At 38.3% G+C, this 20,446-nt stretch overlaps 1 protein-coding gene across 4 annotated transcripts in view; it reads left to right on the top strand.

Annotated features, from left to right (window-relative positions):
- The first annotated feature begins 2,278 nt into the window (after positions 1-2,278).
- The window catches only part of LOC131041143 (CBBY-like protein), a 222,487-nt gene continuing 204,319 nt past the window's right edge, over positions 2,279-20,446 (top strand). Inside the window, exon 1 of one of the 4 annotated variants that reach the window (XM_057974142.2) lies at positions 2,279-2,780. In XM_057974142.2, the coding sequence (XP_057830125.2) occupies positions 2,494-2,780 (287 nt within the window). In that variant the 5' untranslated portion in view covers positions 2,279-2,493. The remainder of the gene's footprint in view (positions 2,781-20,446) is intronic. The other 3 variants (XM_057974134.2, XR_009104974.2, XM_057974126.2) reach the window with 3 other exon arrangements.

Genomic DNA, 20,446 nt, shown 5'->3' with positions numbered 1-20,446 from the left:
TGCCACTCTCTCTCTCTCTCTCTCTCTCTCTCTCTCTCTCTCTCTCTCTCTCTCTCTCTCTCTCTCTCTCTCTCTCTCTCTCTCTCGCTCTCTCGTCGTGAAATTATAACATTACATTACACATGCATAGAACAAACACAAACCACAATTATTTCCAATCATTGTGGTCATAAATGATGGCCAATGAAAAATCCCCTTAAAAATGGCTTGGGCATTTATAACCATAGAGTACATGATCTAAGTATATATAGAACAACAATATATATTGGAAACATAAATCATCAAGTTGTAAAAGGTGAAAAATTTAATGTTTCCACCACGAGAAGGATGAAAACCACTAATTTTTGCTTGGGGACCTTTACAATTAAAAGAGGCTTTGAATCCAATAGATTTAATCATAAACCAACAAAGATAAGAATTGAAAATACTGATTGGATTCAAGGTATGAATTGGTTTGCCCTCCTTTGTGAGTTGAATTGCTAAAATTAGGGAAAAGTACTGAAAATGAGAATAAAAACACAAAAACAATGAGGTACAATCGTCGGATTGAGCAACACACCTAGAATTGAGAAATATAAGCAGATCCTGATCTGATCCCCAAAGGAGCTTCTGAAATGTTAGAACCATGTTGCCCGTTGCCCTGGTCCTTTGAACTTTTCACACACCAAAGGGGGAATGATTCGTCACTATAAATAATGCCCATCTTGAAGATCGCAGCTTCATACCTGTTTCTTGCACACAAAAAGAAGGGGAAATAGGTTGGGAATAGGGGCTTGCCTAAGTCAAACTCTGGTTTTGGAATTAACCATGAAATAGAGATAAAAGATAATTGAATTGTTGTAATTGAAGATTCTTCTTTTAAGGGAGATGCTGAATAATGATTGAAAACCAAATGATATACATCCTTGTGAAGTATTGTTTGTCTCCACATAGAATTAGGGTTTCATGAAGTTTTTTACAAAATAGGATGTGAATGTCCACTTCAATGCTTGAATCTTGACTTTGTTGCTACTCTAAGGCTTGAAGGAAGATTGATTGCTTGCTCACTTGACTTGAATGCTTGATTGCTTGCTCACTTGACTTGAATCTCATGTATGTGTATGTTATGCCTCAGTGCCTCTTGGATTCTCAAATGAGAGGGGAAAGCCTCCTTTTATACTTTCCCATTGAAAAACACATTAATTTTCTGACAAAAGTCGATATGGGGCTAGGTTTCCCACTCATATTTGAAATAGCAAAAAGGGTTTAAAGGGGGGCCCAAATAGGGAGGACCAAGGTGTGGCGCCTTGGTCCTACCCCATTTTTGGGCTAGGATAAGGGGCTAAGTTGATATAAATAACAATAATGGAGCCTTATTTGCATAATGTGAGGAGAATCAGGGCCTAGTCAAGCCTGGAAGCACAAATGCTAAGGCAAGGACCCAAATGCGGTCAAAATTGTAAAGGGGTGCAATTTTAGGACACTACATGTAAGTGACGTAGAGATAGTTACAATCTTACCTTCACAACATTATAAAGAGTGTGAAAAATGTTAGATCTATAAATGTCCCTTGCATTCTCATTCCAAAGTTATGCATTCATGGAAAACAATATTAATGTAATTCTACATAAACAAGAAGAGAACCATCTCAAAAAACAAAAAGTTTAGAAATAATTTATAAAATAAAAATTTCAAGATGAATTTGCTAAAATTTGTGAATTATTTTGTAAACTCTTCCTTCTAATTAAAACTTTCACTACGAACAATTTATCTCTCTAACAAAAAATAATTATAATTATACATAATATGCATGCCAATTGAACCTATAAATATATTACTCAAATGTTATAAATAATCTTAAAAGCATCTAATATAAAGACACTTTAAACTATTTATATCAATAGTATATATTACAAAATTATTTTGAAAACATTTTAATAGAAATAAAATAAACATCCATATCTATCTAATGCACATTTTGACCAAAATAATAGTTATATAAAATTAAAGTACATTAATTAGAATTTTATAATTGTTTATTATTTTTGCAAATACTGGCAGTGGCAGACATTGACCCCATTAAGCTAGCCTTTCTCCTTTATCTTGTATGCATCATAAAATCAATCATTCATTCATTCAAGACTGTTTTAGAATACATTGCTTTCCATTTAAATAATTTTACTGACCACAAGGAATATGCCTTCAAATTTCTGATACATAAAACCAGAGCAGGAATTCTAGACGCAACCGCAATAGTAATTAATAATCAATCAAAATCGTTTTATCTATACATAGAAATTCAAATCCATAATAATTTAAATATTTCTCGTAAAAGACGAAGACATCTAAACCAGCCAGATGCACGACAAAATCCTTGATATTGCTGTTTTATGATAATTTTGAATTTTAGAGTCGTGTTTGAATTCGCTGTTCATAATCCTGTTTAGGGTTTTTAGGGTTTCCGTGCAATAAATTTGTAGCTGTACATCAATTCTCTTCTTAATTTTGATGTAAATGGCGTCGTGTTCTTCAAGAATTTACGCTTCCCCGCAAGGTCTCGTGTGTGGTTTGGCTTTAGCTAAGAGGAGCTGCGCTGGGGCTCTTAGTAAGAAGCATCTTTCGGATTATGGTGGGTTAATTGAAGTAAGAATAGGATCTACTGGTTCGCTGCAGAAGTCACAGTTACGTGAGAAGAAGAAGAATAAGGGGCTTTACTGTAGAAATGTGCAGACTAATGGCCGGGAGTTGCAGACGGATGATATAGGGAAGCCTAAGATTGCCATCCTTCTTGAAGTGGAAGGGTATGAGTTAAACGATTTCTTTTGTTTTTTAATTTAGGAAACAATTGTGTGAAAAATAATATATATTTATACATTCGAATTTTGCATTGTAGATTTTCTGTACGGAAATTATTAGTGACTTCAAGCTTCAACAGTCCATGAATATTGTACAAAGATGGTTTTAAATAAACAGATATAATTAGTGTTGCATTTCGATTGGATGGGAAGCTCTTCGGGGGAAAGGAGGTACCATTATTAAAAAAATTTGGTTGATTAATTGACTCTAAAATTCTAAATTAATGTGGATATTCTACTACATAATTAATCGACGCAAGTCTTACCATTCTGATATGCTATGACTGAATTAATTGCTGATTCATAGGCAAAAGTGCTGAATAACAGTCTTCATGTCTTAAATCTGTTGTTGAATGCAAAATTCATCAGTGAAGATTATATCAACGAAATTGAGAGCAAAAACAAGCACCGAAAATGGGGAATACACAGAGGATTGAGGGGTTACCTCTGCGTGCCACTATCTCCTTGTTTCTTTCCAAATTTTTACTGCCTTCTTGACGCCTTCATGGACCTCGTAAATGCAGACATAAGAGCACGTCCAAGCACCTAGAAACAAGCTACTTACCGGTAACCTTCCCAATTACACTCCAAACTCTATAAGACTATTTGACTTAAGGCTAAGCAAGTGAAATATGACCAATCAGAACTTAAAAATACCCTTTACAATGTGTTTCAATGGGCAAAATAGCTTGCCAGCTTTTTCTTTGCCCGCAGGCTCTGTATATTAATCTCATCTGAGATGCGTATACTGATTAGTGGTGTTCGCAGTCACAACCAAAAGTTGAAACTTAGTGACACTTTCGGCTGGGGTCAAAAGCATCAATGATGTTTCTTTTCCATCATTTTGATAGCCCTCTTAGTGTTTGAATTCCGGTGAATTTCTGTGCTTGTTTCGATTTTCTGAGTTTTCTGCAATCATTTGTCTGATTTTTGTCTTTGGAAATTGAGTCCGATGAGTGTCTTGTGAATGAGAAAGTCTTCAAGTGTGTATATGTTAGCCAATTTCATCAACATGTGTGATCCATTTCGAATCATACATCTTAAACTATGAGACTTTTGGTCCCCAGAAACTTAGGAACTCAGTAGACAAAGGAAACAATTTCCTCACTTCACGTTAGGATAAAATTTTGCGTTTGTCTTGCATATCAATTTTCCATGTTGCTTGACCCTCCCTTGTTACACTCTCTTTAGTGTATCAGAACATCCTTGGCCAATTATACTTGAAAATTGGGCCCAAATTCTTCAATGGAAGGCATCAAAGATTCTTCTTTGCTTAACATCGAAGGCCTAAAGAGACATAAGCCATCAACATTGACAATAGTGCAAGTCTTCATGTACGGTGTCATGGAGGGTGTTCCATTCATACCTTTGTATTATGGCTACATAATATTTGCTTATTGCCTGCCACATTTAGAAAGAAAGATCCGGATTTCCTATAGTCAATTTCTTTTCTTATGATCACTTCATACTTGCAGAGAATTTGTCTTCATTTCACAAATACTTCTTGTTCTTGAGGGATAATGTGGGAAAAGTGTGCTTTTAATCTATTATCCACAATTTTAAATATTCTCTTGAAAATTATGTCACATAGATCTAGAATACTTTAAAATTGTTCAAATCCTTCACATTCTAGGCTTTTGGAATGAGAACAATAAAGGTGGAGCTCAAAGTTTTCAAAATATTTCTAGACTCTGCGCTCCTCAATAACCTTTGTCACCTCTTGCTTAACAAGCTCAAAAAAGTGATGTAAGAACAAAGCAAGGAATGTTGACATGTAGCTAGGTCGGATCCCTAGCGAAGGCCGACCTAGTCTTGGAATTGCTAATTGGCCTTTCGGCCTTAGCAATTCTCCATAAAATGCACAGCTTATATGTTTAATATAAAGGTATTGGTCTGGCCCTAAATAAGTAACTTGTAATTAAATAGGACTGACCCTATTCTTGGCGTCAAATCAGTAAGGCCGACTTGAGGTCTTTTAGGTAGCCTTACCTCATATATATTGAATTGTCTTGTAGTCTTTCATATACAATGAACATATGCAATTCGCAGTAAGCGAACTTGTGCTTGGGGGTGACGATAAGACCTTATCATCTTTGGTTGGGAAGGCAACAATCTGTTGTTTGCCTGCGGTGAACAAGCACAGCCCGGAAAGTCAACATGGTATCAGAGCTGCGACTTTCCTAAATTGCAGATTTAGTCGGATGCGGCCTGAGCGAGTTGCAATTGCAGTGTGACAATCTCAATGTTCGCTTGGCAATCACCGTATAGTCAAGGGTAGTCGTTGTGATCGCAAGGAGCATTTGCATCGAGGTGGTGAAGTCGCAGCCTTCGTATTTGTGTTTGCCTAATCGCTAATGATGGTGGACTGTATTCGAAGACAATTGCAGAGGCTGAGTTCGTGTGCGGGTGTATCACAGTTATGTCCGTTGTGACAGCAAAAAGTGTGGGAGCCTGAGTAGTTCGAGTGATTTCCCATGGCTTCGCAAGATTTGCGGCTTTGAGCTTCGCGCGCTTCTGCATCTCATAGAGTTGACGCTCTCGGAGGAACCTCGCTTTGAGAATTTGCTTGCTTTTCTTTTCTTGCATTTTCTTCCACTGCCACTTGCTCTCTCCGCCAGGGAAAATACGAGGTTCCCCTCCCATTATTGGAGAGATGTAGATCGATGGAGCGATCCATGACCGCCCTCCCAATGCCCACACTGCTAACTGCATTGTCTTTGCTGCTACGCTGACAATCCGTGATTGCAAGGGACTGATCAGTCCATCATAGTCGCACCACGATCACAGTGATTCGCGGTAGTATTCGTGAGCATTCGCGGAAGTAATCACCATGTCCGTAGAATCATGTGTTCTTAAAGGCGTTAATCATAGGGTTGTTCATGGCGCTAGTGTGATCAACATGACTCGCATGATTTGTATTGTATTCACATATGCATCCGCAGTGTGTTCACATTATCGCATAATCATGATCGCATTTCAAGTTTGTATTCGCCGTGTTCAAAATGAATTGCAAAAGTGTATGCATTGTTTGCGACCATTGGCAGCTGCATTCGTAGGGTGACTGCCAGACATTGCAGTCGCCATATTCATCTGGCAGCGTAAATGCAGGGAGGAAGCCGCTATTCCTCACCGCTTGGTATATTCGCCTTGTTTTGCACGATCATGGTGCTCAAGATATTCGCAGGGAGCCATGTTTACAGTGTGAGCCATGGATGGTTATAGTCGCGCAGCAGGGAAGTGTCCACGGACATGTTTATAATCCGCACCGTGACCACCATGGGAATATTCGCATTTTTATCACCGAGCTGATCATTTAATCGCGACAAGGTGGAAGCTCGAACTAGTTTCGGGTTGTGATGGAGTTATCGTGTTTGCCAGGAGTCGTGGAGGCATCAAAGTCGTAGTGGTGATCGTAGCAGGTGTATCACACATGGAGGCCGCATCTACCGTAAGGTGATATCAATAATCACAGTGGATTGAGGGGCGTATGGAGACTCATCTTGATACACGGAGATCGCAGAAGGTGGTGATCGCAGGTTACTCACGGTGGTCTCATTCGCATTGCATTGTGTCCTCGGGTGTTGGCATGTTGTTGGCTTAATCGTATCATCTTCACAATTGTTTGGTCATGCTGTGGCATGAGGCGTTCTTATTCGCATTACCCATGACCATCAAAGAGAACATTTGCGGGTGATCTCATTGATCGTAGGGTGTATCCGTGTATGATCACAGGGGTATGTCTGCAGTATTTGCCTCGTCATAGTCATTTAGAATTGGAAGGATGGTCGCTGACGTAGTGCTTGCCGAGAGCCATATTCATGGTGTTTGTATGCGCAAGAGCCTCGAAAGGAGTTCGTTGTATTCGCATTTGAATGGGTCGCAATATAAGAAATTGGCAATCGTAGAATATGATCATAGTGCGTGGTCGACATTCTTGATCGTTTTTCGATTACAGTGAAAGCGTTTGGTGGCTTGGCATGTTGACGCCACCAAGATAGAGATAGACGATGAGCAATGGTGAGGGCCGAAGGCCATGCAACCATCTTCACTAGATACTTCAGTATGGCTGGAAGCTCCGATATTGAGCTAGAATGTTGGTAGAAGACCAACCTAGAAGGAGATAAGTATTCATATGGTTGAATAAATTTTGTTGTCATTAAATCATGTATGATTTCAGTATTGACATTTCAGCTTCATATTTTGAGGTAATTCTCAGGGTCAAGGGGTCTAGGCTATTTAGAAAGTTCACCGTCATGCACATTGTTTGACCATTAACAACTTTGGTTGTTATGACAACATTCTGAGCATCGTCACTAAGCTGAAGGTAGATGGTGTTGTCCTCATTTTTGTATTAAAAAATGAAGGACCATTACATAAAATTTTTGTGAAAAAATGAAAATTTTACTCTGTGGCATGCTTCCCGAGGCAGAATTTAGACTAATCCTTGGACTGGCTTAATCTTTAGTCCATCCTCGAACCACGTATCGAATTTCGTCGCATTCTGGATTCATTTGCTATGTCTTTCCTTCAATTTTGGGTTTTTTTCTCCCTGACTGCAGGTGGGAAATTTCTCTTGAATTGCAAGTTTTAATGATTTCCATTGTTTTGGTCTTTGTAGGGAAATTTTTGGCTAATTACAAATGCACTTTATTGAAAAATAAAAACTTGTAATTTGCTTTTTATTTCCCCTTTGAGGCTTTTTGGCTTTTTCAGTTAAAATAGGGATTTTTTGGTTAAGTTACAAGTAAACTTGTAATTCTTTTCTAAAACCCCTACTTTAATGGCTTCTGCTTGTAATAGGGATTTTAAACTGTAATATCCCACTAAATTTTTTTTTGTTTTTTCAGGCCAATAGCAATTCATCCACAACAATTACCCGTTAAGGTTAGAGTAATAAGCAAAACAACTAAAGGGAACCCTTACACCTTTTGTTCACCGAGAGCCCAGACTGGGAGGGTGAGAGCATACGGTGTTTCGAGGATCGTCAGCATCAATAAACAAACTGAACATTACAACTGCATGGGCGGCAAGCCATCCCCTTCTGCTTATCCAGCAGGATAGAAACTAAACTTCTTGGCGGTAAACCGACCAAGGGAACTATTACAAGAAATCGAAGTTCAATCACTCTACCGCGTATTTCAGCGGGAGGACATTACATTAACAATCACTCTACCGCATATTTCAGCGGGAGGACCAAAACATTGAACTTTATCACTCGACCACTTATTCAGCGGGAGGACATTACATTAAAACATCACTCTACCGCATATTTCAGCGGGAGGACTATTTATCAAAGAAAACTGAATTACAAAACTGAGAAGGCGGCAAGCCAGCCTCTTCCACTTATGCAGTGGGAAGTACAAAAATAAGCAGATAGAATGGGATGCTCAGTACTACTGAAACAATCCTTACAATAAGTAGATGAGATGAGAAGATTAACTGCAGATTTCTACACAATACTGTAATTTTCTGTTACACTGCTCTGCAGGCTGAAAGTACAGTTCCAGCAGCCCATGAAAACATGAAAATACTCATAACTCACTCAATGCTTACCCGAATTGACTCAAATCAAGCCCAATCCCACCATACATCCAATACAATGACAACCAATCACAGCCACACCCCAAACAACCCTCTTTTTATTTTGCACGCATCCCAATGCAACCCAAAAAAACCCACGCCTAGACTAGGAATTTCGATTTTGCACAATTAAATCAATACTCAAACAAATGGGCTACAAACTTACAAACTTATTTGCCAGTGCTGGGAAGGAAGATAGGAATAATACCCATAACTATCAGCCGCTCCAACAGAGAGATGTGAGCAAAAATGTGTTTCAGCCACAGGCAAAACCAGCAAGTCCAGAATCGTTGCAACACCAAGATGTCTATGGCAAAGCTCTGAAAGCGATAGGAGAATACAAGGCACAGCTAGGTACTGTATTTCAAGTACGAAACCGGGTAGCACTAGGGAGACGCACTCCGAAGCCTCAAGTTCTGTTGCCAATCCGGCAGCATAACATTACAGATTTTCAAGATGGTGCAAATGGGAACCCAAGCCTCATATTTATAACTTCATTCTTCAAATCCAAATGACATCCCTCCAAATTCCACGCTTGCATTTGAATTTCATTCCACTTTCATGTGGACCCAAGAGTAGCGCCCAACTCCCTAAGTCAAAAGTCACGCCCAAGAGAGGGGAGGACCCACGTTGGACACTTAGGCACAAAAATGGCGATGTAAAGTGAAATAATATCCCCTTTTAAAAAAAACATTTCACATCCCATAAAATAATTGAATTTCGCCCAACTTAGGATTAAACAGGCATTAATCCCAAATTTAATAAACCAGCATCCAATAAATAGATTAATTAAATATTAACCTTAGGAAAGGAAATAATATTTAATTATGTTGCAAATATCTCCCGCACTGATTATTATCACCTCCAAGATGAAACTGAACCCGGACGACCACAAACTGCTGCAGAATTCAAACCCCTGACTACTGCCAAAAATAGAAATGTGCCACCCAGCCACTTACTAAAAATAGTAAGTCAAGAATTAATGCTCAGAAAAATATGATCATCGCGTCCAGAGGCAAAGCAAGGAGTGTTCGGTCGGACAATGGCACCAGAACGGTCATCCCCTGACTTACTAAAAATAGTAAGTCTTCGTTTCATCGATGCTAGACCCTGATTACTCATTCCACCTAGCCTACGGGTCTCAGGAATAGGCTAATGGACCTCTGAAAGAACATCAGTGAGAAAGGGACATTACATAAACCCCTATTACATATGTGTAAGTGAATTAAAACTTGTTGTAGGGATTTTATTTTCCCTTTACAAGTAATTTTAAACTTGCACATCTCTCTCCAAAACCCGATTTTCTCTGTGATAACCCTCTACTGTATCACATGATATAAATCTTACCTCGGTATCATAGAAATCTACTTTTTATTTTTTTTGCATTCGTAAACCCTACTCAGATTATTACTCGCAATAAATGTATGAAGTTATTAATAATAATTAAATAAATTTATGCAAAGGGTGAAAGAATACACCAATAATGATAATAGCATATATTAATGAGTTCATTAGAAATATATAAATGAAGAAATGAATTATTAAAATAATGTTAATATATTAAATAATGTTAATATATTAAACTAGGAAATAAATTATTAATAATGTTAATATATTAAATAAGGTTAATATAAGAAATAAAATATTAAATAATGTTAATATATTTAATATATTAAATGATGAAGAAATAAATTATTAAATAATGTTAATTATTAAATAGTATTAATACATCATATAAGTTCATTTTAAAAAGGTTAACGCCATGTTATTACCCCCCAGGGGAAGTGGTGGGACGGGAGTCGCAGTCCTGGGCTGCGACCACCGTCACACTCCTTCCCACGGAAGGGACCCCATGGTGGGACGCAATCCCTCCCCTCCACGGGTATAAGGTAAGACAAGCCTGCAGACCGAAGGAGGAGGCACGGGAATAAGGGGAAACAGGAGGAAGAAAGGCTGCACCAATAGACTGCGAAAAAGGTAAGCTGTCAGTTTGTACGCCATAGGGATATATATGTGTGTGGACGTGTGTGCCACACACACACATAGATGTTTATAATAGATCTGCCATATGTAATAGATCACGAATCTCTTTGACAGAGTTATAGTCTTATAATTATATTGTCTCATGTATATGTACCAATATATATATGTATGTATGTAGGATATATGTATGTTTGTAGGATCAATAATAGTAATTAAGAAATATGTAGAGGCAGGCATAAATTATAGATTAAAATGATAATGAAATATAAAATGTTATATGAATAACAATAATTTGGCTTTGTGACGAAGGTTATTGGGAGAAAATCCCCTTAGCCTAATTCAGGATTATGATAATCTCTGGTAGGCAGTATATATTGAGTACTCATATGCATATATGTTAAAGGCTTGGGTGTTGGAGGTTCACCCAAGAAGAGACAGATCTTGCCGGTCCTCTCTGGTAGACTTGGATGATAAGATGTATCATCCAAGGCAGGAAGTGATCATATATGACGATCTTCCTTGGTAGGCTTGTAAGATGCTACATCCAAGACGGGAATCGAATTATCTATCAATTTTCCTGGTAAGGCTTGGAACCATAATGGATTCCAAGAAGGCAGGCATTACAACCGCCTAAGGACATATCCCAATACTTCATTCGTATCCTTTTTATTACCTAAGAATTGAGATTAGTTTTAATTAAGTAATTGAAGTTTAATTGCAAATTAGATTAGTAATATATATTTTGTTGCATTCTAACAGTCTGTTTTGCAGGAAAGTGTCTTCTAACTAGTAGGGACATTACATTCTCTATAAAGTGCATTTTTGAAGGATTTTAAACATGTAATTGCATTTTAAAAACCCGATTTTGCCTTGTTGAGGGAAAAGTGACATTTTAAACTTGTTATTTCCTCCAAAAAACCCGATTTTCAACAATACATGAAAATTTGAACTTGCTATTTCCTTCAAAAAACCCGACCAGCAAGGAGAAACGTTTTTGTTGAAGATTTCAAGCAAATTTCGTGGAGATTTTTTAGGAAGGAGAGGCGTTTGGGATTCTTCCCTATTCTTGTGCATTTGCAAAAATCTTTCACGCCATTCTAGGGTTTTGGGAGTTCGATTTATTGCTGGTTTCTTGGTGTCAAAAATGCAAACACGTTTTTACCAAAAATAACGTTTTTCTCTCACGAAATGCCATGAATCCTTCCTCTTCAAAGTCGTTTATGCTTCCTTCACTTAGGCGTTGAGGTCAAAGGAAGATTTGACCGGTTCTTATGCCATTTTACTTGCATTTTGTGCCACGTTTTTGCTGTTTAGTCTCCAAATCCGAGTTTGGAAAACGTGGCTAGGGTTTTGGGAGTTCGATTTATTGCTTATTTAAGGGATTGTCTTCTTCATTCAAAGATTGTTTCATCTTTTTGAAGAGGCATTTCAGATTAAGTAAGGTATGTTTCCCTTTCCTTTCTTGTTTCATTTTCTTGTTTTCTTGGTTTCTTATTTTCCTTTCTAGTTGTAAATTTGTAAATATGTTGTTCTTAAAATCGGTTTTGTGAGAGAGATTTTCCCCCTTCATAAGCAATTTTTGAATTGCATTGATCTTCCCCATTTTCCCTGTTTACTTGTATTCGGGATTTTAAATCCCGATTACAAGTTGGCTGAAAATCATTGCTCTTCCCTTACGGTTAAAGAATTTAACCATTTTTGATTAAAATTCCAAGTTGCAAAAATGAGAAATACCCATCCTTTCAAAATCGGGTTTTAAGAACCGGATTACATGTTCGAAGTTCTTCCCATTTTCATGAAAATTACATTCTCGGATCTTCCCATTTTTATCTATTCATGTCACCCATATCTGTACTTTCCATTTTCGTCATTTTCTGCAAGTCTAATTCTCATTTTCCACCCATTTCTCCATTGGCAAATTTACAAGTGTACTTGCATTCGGGTTTTAAAAATCCGATTGCATGTATGCTCTTTCCAACTTGTATACTTGCAAAAATTTCCCCAAGATTTGAAATTGGTCAAAGTCAAGATTCCCCCATTTCCATTTATTTCCCATCTTTCTCTCACAAAGTCGTGAAGTGCAAGAGTCGAAGTTCTTCCCATTTGAAGAAGGAAAAATGTTAGTTACAGCTGAATATGATGTTGCCTTAACACTTTTAAGTCTTCATCACAGTATTCTAGGTTGTCCATCAATGTCAGATTTGTTGTCATCACCAATTCCAAAAAAGATGAAGTATAAATATGACAAGTACCAAAACGAAGTTGCACCTTCCCAAGTTTCCTCTCTTTTGGATCGTATAAGAGATACAGAGATAGGGCATGTGGACATGTCAAAAATTGTCAAGAGGGTTGAGGATCCACAAGATAGCAATATGCAGCGGCTGTTGGACAGCCATATCCATCATGCATCTTCTTTCCCAGTGGCTGCCCTAGAACTTGAATTTGTTCTCGCTTGCGCCCATCACTTTGACAAGGAGACAAGAATCATCAAAAATGATGATGGCGAAACAATAATCCGCCTTGATGCAAACACAATTGAGAAAGTCTTCAGAATACCTCTTGCACCTGTTTACATGGAAATTTCCAAAGAGAGTGCAGCTGAGTATTATGTGAAAAGGGAGAAAGACTGCAAACGTCATATCAATAGGTGGATCCATGAGCCACGAGCCGCCTTCTCACGGTGGGCTAAGTTGTACCGCTGTGACTTCAAATGGGAAATAAGAGACATCATAACCCTCCTCATTAGGATAATGGGCCTTGAACATTCTAATGTTTTTGAACCCTGGATGTACCAGTTCATAATGTTCATAAGATAGTCCCATCATATATCATGGGGAGAAGTCATCAGCGATGTCTTGTGTGAACAACTTTTAGCAGTCTCTTCCACCATGACTTTCTACATGAACTCATATTTGGTGTACTTGGCAGCATCGCTTAGGCATTTTCCAGGTCTCTCTACCAAGGGTGATCGCTCACTTATATCGGTATGGGAATATTATGATTAGTTGCCTTTGAGACCCAACAAATTGCATTTCAGAAGAGTCCAAGATGCATTCTTTGCATACTTCATGTGTCAGTTTGATAGAACTCTGAAGAACAAAAGGGTATCAGATGAGGCATGGGAAAGGGTGAGTGAGTATGGATGCTTGTTTCTACAGTTCCCGACCTTCACCTATATGAGAATCGGATGCTATAGTGGGCAACCATATATGCTCCCTAGATACCCAACTGATAAGATCATTCTTCTGGAGTTGGGAAGACAGATCATGGCTGTCCACGCTCAACAGTCCGTCAGACATAAGGTTGGAATGGGGATCTCTACAACAAACCCATTAAAAATTGGTCGGTATTCTCTTGTCACATCTGTTAACGCCAAGGCCATGGAGACCAAAATGCAGGAAATTAAGCTCAAAAGGTTTAAATCTAGGGCTGATTTTGATTACCAGGGTATGAAGGAGAAGATAAAAAATCCTTCGTGCACGTGCATCGCATTGAGGATATCTGGGTAGATCTCCGTACAAAGGTTGAGGTTCTGAAGATGGATTACTGCAGGCTCACTGTTGAGCAAGTTGTTGATTTGAACTTGGTGGATATTCCACAAGGGATGATTGACGATGGGCACGTACTTGATCCTGAATATATTTCACGAAGGGTTGAGGAAGCTCCACTTCCTTTAATCCAATGGTCACACAAGGAGTGCATATCCGTTCTTGAGAGATTTCACCCTATCTTGGCTAACACCAATGCTTGGCTGAAAAGTAATGCTGTTAGACTCATAAAAATCAAGATTGGAAAAGAAGATGATTCTACGGGGCCTCTTGGACGTAAGTCTGAGATTCAGGTTGACAACAAGGAAGGCGCATCATCTTTGGGCACAAGGATCAAATTGCGAGTTAGTTGAGCAATAGTGCTTCCTCCTGAGGAGGTGACAGTTCATGGGAAGGAAAAGTCACGGTTTCATGTTCAGGTGATCGATCTGGACAATCCAGAAGAAGGGCAACAATCTGATGATGCTCCTAAGTCTCCAGCATCGGACTTGCCTCATGAGATCATTCCCCCAGTTTCCATTGAGACGCCCCTTTCTCCTCCTGACTTGCTTGTGGATGAATCTCCTCAGAATGCCATTCCTATTTTGGCATACGAGCCACCTCTTGATCATCAACAAGAGAGTGTGCTGGAAGTTCCTGAAGATACTCCTACTTGTATCCAGCTGTCAGAAATTGATACCTCCACTTCTGGTTTTGAAGAATTTATGAGGCAATCTTCATGCCCATTGGTTATTGACCAAATCATGGTCGCCATCCAAACGAATATTCCTCCCAGGATGACCACGGTTATTCAAACAGAAACTACTTCTCCTTTGCCTACAACTGCTACTGAAGGAGAGTTGATGGCTTTACCTCCATGGCTTAGTTCTTTTACTCCAAAAAGGAAGAAGGAAGAAATCTTACCTGATGTCTTTGATTATCAACAATTTAAACAGTCTAGATCCAAGGTTGCTAAAAAGGCCAAGACTATTTCCAGAGTAATTGTTGACAGCAACAAGATGAAGGTAGCTGAAATTGTTGAGCCCATTGCAGATAAGCCACTTGAATAAATGTCAACTACTGATTACAAAGTTACAAGGATTGAATTGGGTAAGCAAACGCATGAGGTGATTAAACATGATGCTCAGTTTTCTGTAGCTTCACTGGTACAACGGTGTGATCAACTTCTAGCAAAGAAAGACAAGCTAGAAGATGAAAACCGACAACTTATGGCAGCTGTTCATAAAATCACAAAACTTGCTGCTGAAGAGAGTAATCCCACAGGTTCTTCCGGTTCCCAAGAATCAATTCGTGGAGTGGAAAGGGCTGCTCAAAAGGTACAAGCATTGGATTCCTGGGTTGATCAGCTTCATGATCTATGTGCACAAGTGATGAAAGTCATTTTTCAAATGATGTCTAAGTTGGAAACCGTTGAAGAGAAATTGGATCAGACTTCTGATACTTTCAAAAAGAATCTAGAAAGTGTTGAAGATAGTTTGACAATCTGGCGTACCATGCCCCAACAACAGTTGAGTGTTCTACAGGAGCATGCCATCATCTCTTCCAGGGTCATGTACTTGGAATTTGAAGAGCTTCTGGAAAATAAGGCCCTTGTTCTTAAATCCCTCATTGAGGACATTGGTGATGCAATAAGATTACGGGGTGAAGTTTTCCAAGATATCGTCTCTCATTGTGAAAAGGCCTCTTGCAACATAATAAGTCAGGATGGAGAGCTAATACCAGAATAAGAAGTTCTTGTAGATTTGCAGATAAGGATTCATAATGAATGGAGGAGCGATCAATTCTCAGCTGCTTCAATTCAAATGTTGATGAAACACCAAATATTTTGCATGAAATCCAGTCCATCCTGGAGAAAAACAGCTCTGCGCTCCTCCGATGCCATGATACCATTGTGAAGACCATGGTTGTTGCCAAGAACACCCATGAACCGGATCCCGATGAACTACAAATGATCATCCAAAAGTTTGAAGGATTCATGTCTTCATGTGCTACAGCTTAAGTGTTTTTTAACACTTAGTTGTATTTTTCCACATTTGTAATCTTTAGTTGTAGTTCTTCTTTTGACAAGTTACATGTAAAAGCCTTTTTGTAAAATGCAAGTTAAGTCATTACTCGCACTTTTGTAATTACATGTAAGGCAACTACAAGTTGTGTTCAGTTAGGACTGTAGTTGGAATAAGTCTTAGTTAGTTATTGAATAAGTCTTGGTGATTGAGAGAATCTCTCAAGTTAGTTAGGATCCTCCCACCTTTTTCTCAAGGCTCCTCTTGTATAAATACTTGAGAGGTCTATTGTAGCACATGGTTGTTGCCAAGAGCCAAAGGCCACTCAGCCACCAGAGATTCATGAAACAACTTAAGGATGCGGGTAAAAGAGATCAGTTTTATATATGCTTGTATCATGTTCATTCTACTTAAAGAGATGACTGACGATATGTCATTATGCTATGGTTCCCTTTGTAGAAAGTAAAAGTAAAGGAAAAGGAAATTTAGCATTCTTTTGATTTATGAAAATCCTATGATTGTTTTCCCTAATAGGATTCTTATATTATGTATCTCATATCAAGGATTAAGAGGGAGTCCTACGTTCCCTACAATCCTCAGTAAATACTAGATGGAAGAATTGACAATATTCGGTAAGCTTAGGATTTTGTAAGAATTAGCATTAGAAATTGAAATGAAGGAACTAGGTCTAATGCATTTCCTTCTAGGATTAGAAGTATGACAAAGATCTAACAAAATCAATTAATGTTTTGAAAAGATTTAGAATGATGGATTGCAAACCTATGTCTACTCCTATGGAAACTAACTTGAAAGGTTGAGTATGTTTGCGGCTAACTCTGATTTTGCAGATCCATTTGAGTACAGACAGTTGATTGAATCTTTGATGTATCTAGTTAACACTAGACCTGACACCTGTTATGCAATGAGTGCTTTCAGCCAATGCCCATTCTTCGCTTGTGTGCAAGAATGGAAGGTTCCATTCTATGCTTGTGTGCTAGATGGAAAATTGTAATTATGTAAAGACCCACTTGTGTATTACACTTGCTATGTTTGTGTGCTAGGACCATCCTATGCTTTTGTGCTAGGTGGAAGATGTAATTCTATGCTTGTGTGCTAGATCCATTCTATGCTTGTGTGCTAGATGGAACTCTAAAGGTTCTGATTATGCATTCTTTTTCTTCCCTAGTTAAGAGGGAGTGTTGTTTGTAACTAGGCTAAGAAAAAGGGGGATTCAGATTGCCTAAGGCAACATCCGAATCCCTAAAGGGCTGGGCCCTTTTGCCAAAGGGTAACGTGTAGAGCTGGACCCTTCACGCCAAAGAAGATAGTGTGTTCCTAAATAGGGCCAGCCCTATAATGAACATGCCACACTCAAATCAAATTGGCGCCAAAATATATATTTAAATAAGCCGACTTAAAAGGGTATATGCACCATATAAATAAAGGCTATTTGGCAAGTTTAAACACAATCATTCATTCATGCTCTTAGTGAAATTCATCTACCTCTGCCTCTTGGTGTGTGAAAATAATCAGTGAACTTGGCGAATTTATCCAACGAAGATTTGGCGAATTGTGGTGCTCCTTATTGCTGTTAGATGGTGCATTAAAGTGCAGACCTGAGAGATTCATACTTGCAAGCCTGGAGCAAACTTGAAAGTGCAGATTCAGTTGTAATGAAAGAGCAGACCTGGTGAATATAGAAGTGCAGACCTGGTGTATTAAAAGGGGCAGATCTGATTCATTCAAGTGTGCAAATCTGAGTCACATGATTTGAGCTAAGTATTGTATTGTTGCAAATCAATATTGAATACATAATCAGAATTGAAGCTGAGTATATTGCAGCAAGTGTTGCCACTAGAGAAGCAGTGTGGTTTTATAAACTTCTTGCTGATTTGTTTGGACAACCTTGGGAACCCACAATCATTCATTGTGACAATCAAAGTTGTATGAAGATGTCTGTCAATCCAGTGTTTCATGATAGGTCAAAGCATGTGGAGACTCATTCAAGATATGGTACAAAGAGTTGCCATATAGTTGAAATACATCAGCACAGATGAGCAGGCCTCTTGCTAGAGTGAAGTTTGAATATTTTAGAGGTACTCTTGGTGTTGTGGAAAACACAACTTTGGTTGAGAGGGAGTATCAACCCCAGTGATACATTTAGTTGTATCTTCCACCCTCTGTGGGCAATGCAAGGTGGTGTTGTATTCTTCTCTAAAGAGAAGATTGAGGTGAAAATCCCCTTCCACCCTCTGTGGGTAATGCAAGGTGGAGCCATCCTTTGCGGGCAATGCAAGATGGTAGTTATCCTTCTCAAGGAGAAGGTTGAAAGATCTCTTCCACCCTCTACGGGCAATGCAAGGTGGATCCATCTGCTGCGGGCAATGCAAGATGGATAGCATGGAAGAAGTCCATGATGTATTTTTCTGATTCAGGTATGCTTGATGAATATCATAGATGTGGATTACATGATGCATATCATTTCATGATGTAGAACGTCATTTGGTTTTCATGGGAACAACCATGATGTGACTTGCTTATTTGGAAGTATCCTCCCTAGCTAAGAGGGAGTGTTGACATGTAGCTAGGTCAGATCCTTAGTGAGGGCCGACCTAGTCTTGGAATTGCTAATTGGCCTTTCGGCCTTAGCATTTCTCCATAAAATGCGCAGCTTATATGTTTAATATAAAGGTATTGGTCTGGCCCTAAATAAGTAACTTGTAATTAAATAGGACTGACCCTATTCTTGGCGTCAAATTAGTAAGGCCGACTTGAGGTCTTTTAGGTATCCTTACCTCATATATATTGAATTATCTTGTAGTCTTTCATATACAATGAACATATGCAATTCGCAGTAAGTGAACTTGTGCTTGGGGGTGACGATAAGACCTTATCATCTTTGGTTGGGAAGGCAACAATCTGATGTTTGCCTGTGGTGAACAAGCACAACCCGGAAAGTCAACAAGGAAGTCATTAAAGCTTGACACTCTATCTTTGCGTTTATGTAAGATAATCCATTTTTATCTCTTCCTTTGTACAATCATCAGTGGAATTTGGTTCTGATTACTGAATTGTCGAGGAAGTTGTTTGGTCTTCTTCTTGATCCTCTATGTCTTTTGGAAGGTCTTCAAATTTTTGCTCCATTTCCTTATCCATGTCCACTTATTTTCTAATATAACCATTGAAATGGACTCAAGCATTTGGATCTATTCCTCTATTGTTTAACAATGGTTGATCAACAAAAGAATTTTGTGTTTTGAACACCTTATTCTTTTCAATGCACCTACTGTTTTCTCTCCCTTAACTCAGCTGCTGTCCTTAGTAGTTCAAGATGTATCTACAACATAACTCACAAAATTAATCAGTCAAATAAGTATAGACGTAGCATTATCAATACCAAAATGAATCTATTACACTTCTAAATCATTGATAAACAAATTGAAAAACACAAGAAATTTAGAGATTTTTAAACATTTTAAACTTGTTTCATGCACCCTGCTTTAAAGACACAATAACCTCATCAAATAGTTGGTACTTTGATCACATACACAAATATACATCAATCACATAAAGTATAAACACAAATTTTAGCTGAAGGAAATAACAAATTGAGATTTATAAATATTGTCAAATGTATACAAAACTCATGGAATATGAAATCCAAACAAATATCAAAACAAAAGCTAAAAGTCTATGGCTTAAAGGATCTTGCATCACTTGGCCCTCCTGTGTAGGCATCTAAGATAGGTCTTGGATGATGATGCAACCATGATATTTGTCTGTGTCTCAGTGACACCCACACCAACATCCAAGGTGTCTGCTTGTGTTCTATCCTCCTCCTTTGCCATGACTATTGCCTCTGCCTCTCTAATCATCTAGTCAACCCAATCAAGGTCCTCATCACTAAAGATAGGATCCTCATCATCAATGATCCAATTTAGTTGTGGATCGACCTCCTCCAGTGTGATGGGTGATAAGTCACTGCCCAAAATCTATCTGGTCGAAGGCAAAGGTTGTAATGAACATAAACTAGATCATTCAACCTTTACATTAACAATCTATTGTGTTTGTTGGAGTGTATATGCTCAAAGATATTTCAGTTGCGCTCACAACTTGAAGCATTGCATGGTTGGGTCATTACTAGAACTGCAATCCTTTGAAGATTTTCTACCTTAGCACCAAATCTTTCCCACTATGCATCTGAGATGGGAAAAAGAAAAAAATCAATCTCATTATCCAACTTTAAGTTTTAATATTTAATAATAGTATGTAATTTTTTTTTTAACTTTTAAATTTAAATTATTCCCTTAATAGATTTTTCCTTGCCAACCACGTTGCCTTGCATATATCTCGTGCAAAGAGATCTTTTATGCAAGTCTAAAGATCTCAATCTTGGTGACTATTTTTGCTCCAACACTAGAATTAGGCATCATTTGCTCTATGACTTTGTAGAGCCCACCTAGAACCTCCTCATCTACCTTGAAATTAGGGCGGAATT

The sequence above is a fragment of the Cryptomeria japonica genome, chromosome 11 (genome assembly GCF_030272615.1).
Source record: "Cryptomeria japonica chromosome 11, Sugi_1.0, whole genome shotgun sequence".
NCBI classification, from domain to species: Eukaryota; Viridiplantae; Streptophyta; class Pinopsida; order Cupressales; family Cupressaceae; genus Cryptomeria; species Cryptomeria japonica.
Note: the sequence above shows the minus strand (reverse complement) of the source record. Positions and strands in the feature narration are given on the sequence as shown.